At 37.7% G+C, this 5,223-nt stretch overlaps 1 protein-coding gene across 4 annotated transcripts in view; it reads left to right on the top strand.

Annotated features, from left to right (window-relative positions):
* The window catches only part of acot7 (acyl-CoA thioesterase 7), a 49,087-nt gene that overhangs the window by 37,968 nt on the left and 5,896 nt on the right, over nucleotides 1-5,223 (top strand). For all 4 annotated transcript variants that reach the window (XM_014001659.1, XM_014001658.1, XM_014001657.1 and 1 more), the window contains one exon: nucleotides 1,419-1,603. In XM_014001659.1, the coding sequence (XP_013857113.1) occupies nucleotides 1,419-1,603 (185 nt within the window). The remainder of the gene's footprint in view (nucleotides 1-1,418; nucleotides 1,604-5,223) is intronic.

Below are 5,223 nucleotides of genomic sequence, written 5' to 3'. Positions count from 1 at the left end.
ATGAAGAACATGATTATTTTGTTTATTAAAGAAAAGAAAAAAAATCTTTTAAGAAAGGATTTATCTATTTATCTCTTTATTTATTTCCCCTTTAGGGAAGCCCTACATATTGGTGAGACGAATTTGCTTTTACACAAGTAGCATTTTTCTTGCAGGAGTTTCTTGAAATAAACATATTTTGCATGATGATCTAATTTTGTAATAGATTTAAGTATTTATCCCAACACAGTAAATTACATAAAAATATAAATATTTTTTATTTTCATATATATATATTTTTTTACTAATTAAGACTTTTTCTGCTTTATAAGAAGTTAGGTTTGGACTCAGGATCTGTCTCAGACTGCAGTGATAACACCTTCTCTCCTTGTCTCTATGGCAACAGCAGTAATAATTCGATGCAGCCACATCAAAGAGAATAAAGAAACACATCAGATATGCCCAGTTCTAGTAGCTTGCTGTTTTTTATCTCCTTGTGTTGACAAAAGGAGAAAGGAAGACATTTTTGATTAAAACAAAACGTGAAATTGTGCATAATTTGTCTCATACGTGTAACTTGTTTCTAACTTATCAGTAACATGTTGGTAGTTGTAAATGTACATCTAATGAATTTGTTCTCAGGATTTTTGCTAACATGCTTGGCAAATACACCAGGGCTATTCAACTAAATTTCTCCAGGGGCCACAGTTTCTGCAGGCCAACAGCTCAGGGGCCGAACATCCAGATATTTAAGTCATTATGTAAATAAACCAAGTATTACAAAGATCTGTTACCTTTGAAATAATTTATTTTGCTGCATTTAACCATGAATACAACATGCAGAACCCTGTAATAAAAGTAGTGATAATAAAACAATGTCAAAATCAAAAATAACACATTAAGCCTCCTATTTATAAAATACTATTTTGACACCTCTGACTTGCCAAATTTTTAAGCCAATTTTATTTTTACTTTCATGTTTCATGTTTTTCTTGTAATTTTAACTGTTTTGGATGTTCATAGAAATATTTTTTTACCAACTTCGAGACAAGATTCTGATGTTTTTGGAGATACCAAACATGCCTATGTCTAACTAAATGAACTTAGAGTAATTAAAGTAGAAAACCAGAGGTTTGGGCTTAAGAGATGAATGAACCAATGGGCGGGCCAAACTTTTGTCACTCGCGGGCCGGATGTGGCCCAYGGGCCGCCATTGAGCAGCCCTGAAATACACACATAATGAGGCAAACACCTTGTTTCCCACCTTTTAGCAGTTAGTGATAATAGCATTATGTTGCTTAAATGAAAATGTTAATTCAAAGTGTTCTCGTGATTTTTTTCATCACAAAGCTCCTGTCCAGAATGTATCAATAATACTTGTGGAGATATTTAAAGACATTAAAATTAGTTCTTGACATGTCCTTTTCTCTCTCTCAAAGGCTGTGTTGTGACTGTGACGGGGCGGCTCACATTTGTCAGCAACAAGTCCATGGAAATTGAAGTGTTGGTGGACGCCGCCTCACTGGTGGACAAGGAGAAAGGCAGATATCGTGCCGTCTCAGCGTTCTTCACCTTCATCTCCCTCGACAAGGACAATAAGCCTCTGACTGTCCCCCCTTTGAAGGTTGGTACCACCGATTAATCTAAAGAGGTCTGTCATTTTAATAAAACCTAATGGTAAAAATGATTTGTATATCTGGGACAAGTTTTTATGTCCTTCACTCACAATACTGACTTTATCCATTAACGTGTTGTACAGAATAAAGGGACGTGGATTTTAAGAATAAGGAAAACGTGCCTTGGAGTTTTATCAGGCTCCATCTCTCTCCACTAAGACATTGTTATGAAAAACTATTTTTAGCTTTATTAATAAAAGAGAGTTTCTTCCTTTTGTTATTTTTATTGTTTGTTGTACCGACTGGAAGCCACTTTTGTTCCCCAAAACACTCCTGGATGTCGGAGTTTGTATGACTCAGCATTTGCTGTTCTCAGTTGTGTAAAAAGTGCATGTTAACCAGCAGAGAGGTCAGAAATGCCTGCTGTTTGTTCTGGCTTTGCAACGCAYGCTGATCCAAACCCTGTTTATTATGCAAAAATTATGCACACAAGCCATCTGTTTAACTCTGAATTATTTCCTGGCGCCATTCACACACACCCCGACTGCCTCTGTGATGATCCTTAGAAATCCGGCCCAACTTTCCTGCGAGATGTGAATTCATGTTGTCAGCGCGTGAGATCTAAACAAGACAAGAGCCTTTGAGATCGCATTCATCTAATACATAAAAGAGTTAATAGAATGTAATTATATTATATTTCCAGTTAATGACATTTAATTAGCTTTTTTGAGTCTATATCATACAACAGTGACATGAGCTGACTGTGCAGCCTTGGAGAAATTTGAAAGTCCAACAGCAGGTCGTTACTCTCTCAAGTGAACACTTGAGCAGCATTTGCAGAGTAAGTACCTGAAGTAATCATGAAATTTTAAGTATGTGTGGCCCACTTCATAAGCGAGGGAGAYGCATTGAAAATGAAGGCAGAGCAGCAGGAATGGCAGCTTAATGCAAACCGCGAAGAACTGAGCAGATATCTGTGAATTGCCTCTTTTTAAAAATCTAAATAATGAAGAAATTACTACACAATGAAAGTACTTTATATTTCACTGTAAAGTATAAAAAAGAACAGTGGTGCACGACTCTCTGCCCTGTTGAATTTCATGTTAAAAAAGAAGTGCGTAATGAATTTCCAGGAAGAAAACCAGACTTAGCAGCGTATTTAGCATCAGTGCATCAAATGCATCTCGTGCGATTGGCCTTTTTAAAACCTCCTCCTGTTCCCTACAGTTTTATTTTGCAAAACCCATCTGTTTAATTTTACCCATTGTCTCCCCCTCTGGGCATTTATTACCTGGCATTACAGCAGCTGCATGCGTTTTGTAATTTCTTCTTACTTCCATTTAATGAAGGAAAACAAAATGGCTAAAAACAAAGAAATCTCCAGGTTGCTTTCAAATTTATTTTGACACTAAATAAAAATGGAGCCCTATTCCTGTGCTTTGATATTGCTCCTCGGCTAAACAAAGCAACAAACAGAAACGTTTCTGCATTTGAATGGAGAAACTGTTGGCTGGAGAGAGAACATATGATGACTGTTTTAGATGTGTGATATCGCACTTTCGTGTGGACAGATCACTGGGCACCAATTACATGAACGAGAGGAGGAACAGCGAGACTCGCTAGCTGCTATTTCTGGTTTTTCTATTCACCGTGAGCTTCAACATGCCACGGCTCAAAATGAGGGAACGCACGTGCATGCAAACTATTCACAGATGTCAAACCGGTTAGCATCTACATTTTCTCTAGCAGTGGACACACAAATAGACTTGTTTTTCTTACACTTTGCCAAAGATGTTTCATCAGCACCAGCTTCAGTCGATTGTCATTATAGGGGTCCCTGATTATTTGCAACATTAGACTTTATTTGATAAACWCATATGTTAACTGTAAAATAAAGACTGTAAAAATACTGTAGTCTGTTTAGTTTTGTAAATTTTTTTAAATATTTTAACACGGACGGAGCCATTTTATTTACACACAAAGCATTCTGGGTAAATGATGATGTGGATAGGTCCTCGGTGTGAGTGAGCTACATCCATCCTGAAGGTTAATCTTGGACAATATCTGACGATTGGCTCTTTTAAATGAAACCAGAGAGCGTTGACAGAGAGGAGAAGGTAGAAATGACTCAGCCTGTAACTGAAAATATGGATGGAGGACAACAGAGCTGCTTCATGGAAGAAGAACCTCATCTTAGCCTGTTAGTCTTTGCACTAGCGCCGACACTATATTGCCTTAAATGAATTAGCTCGGTGCCAGTGTGACAAACAAGCTAAACTGTTGTCCTCCATCTATATTTTCAGTTACAGGCTGAGTCATTTCTACCTTCTCCTCTCTGTCAACGCTCTCTGGTTTCATTTAAAAGAGCCAACCGTCAGATATTGTCCAAGATTAACCTTCAGGGTGGATGTAGCTCGCTAGTAGCCTCTCACCAAGGACCTATCCATGTCATAATTTACTTAGAATGCTTTGCGTATAAATAAAATGGCCTCGTTCGTGTAATATATTTTTAAACTTTTAGTTTAAAAATGATAAAAACTGAACATCCTACAGTATTTTTACAGTCTTTATTTTACAGTTAAAACATATGCTTATTAAATAAAGTCTAATATTACAACTAATCAGGGATCCCTTTAAGCTCGCATAAAGCAAAGAGCTGAAGCAACAGCATGTCTGTTAATAATATGCAGCCGGGCAACACCTCATGAAAGGATCAAATAATGGGAAGTGGAAACTTATTATGAATTTCCGCACCTGTTTTATCTCTCTGGCTCTCTCCACTTTATCCCTGCAGTTGGTGCAGAGGACCAATATTTACTTTATGTTTGCATTATATTGCATAGGGCTTCCTACTTTTTTTATTCATATATTCATAAAAAAATCCTATGTGTCTGTCACTGAATTCTGTTAAGTAGAAATAGAAACACCTGCTGAAAGCTTAAAATCAAACGCCCAACCTTTACTAATAAAATCTTCATGACTCGGTGACAGTTTGTGCCCCAGTTGTGTTTCTATAAATAGCTCGATCGAACAGACCTGCCTCTGCTATTTTTGACTTCAGGTGCTTTCCCCCCCCCACATTCTCTGATCCTTGATTTCACTCCAGTGGGCTCACAGCGTTTACTATCTTTAGATTTTCTTTTTTTAGCTCAGCAGGGGCGAGGCGCTCTGTGGGGGGCTTGTAGATGGACTAACAATAACGTTGGTAAAAGCTGAAGTAGGGCATGAGGACAGCGTGAGCAGGGAGGATACGAGGGAATGCCTTGCCAGAGGTAGCCTTGAAAATGACTGAAATGGTAAATGTAGATGTTGGATTATTGTGGAAATTATAATAAAAACGACACCACRGCACCTATAAACAGTAGTTTTTGTTGTATTTTTGTAATATTAGAAGCTGTTTTTAAACCCTCCCCTAGCAGTGGTTAAAGGAACCTGGTTAGAGTGCTGCTCGTTTATTAATCACTCTGTTCTTCCTCTTTCTTTTTTCAATTTAATAACATCCACTTCTTTCCTTTTCCTTCATTCTTCCTTCCAATCTCCTTGCCTTCTTGTTGGCAGAGACTCAACTGGTCTCCTCTGACACACACACACACACACACACACACACACACACACACACACACACACA

The sequence above is a fragment of the Austrofundulus limnaeus genome, unplaced genomic scaffold (assembly GCF_001266775.1).
Source record: "Austrofundulus limnaeus strain Quisiro unplaced genomic scaffold, Austrofundulus_limnaeus-1.0 Scaffold10, whole genome shotgun sequence".
Taxonomy (NCBI): Eukaryota; Metazoa; Chordata; class Actinopteri; order Cyprinodontiformes; family Rivulidae; genus Austrofundulus; species Austrofundulus limnaeus.
This window is presented reverse-complemented; position numbering and strand designations above follow the sequence as displayed.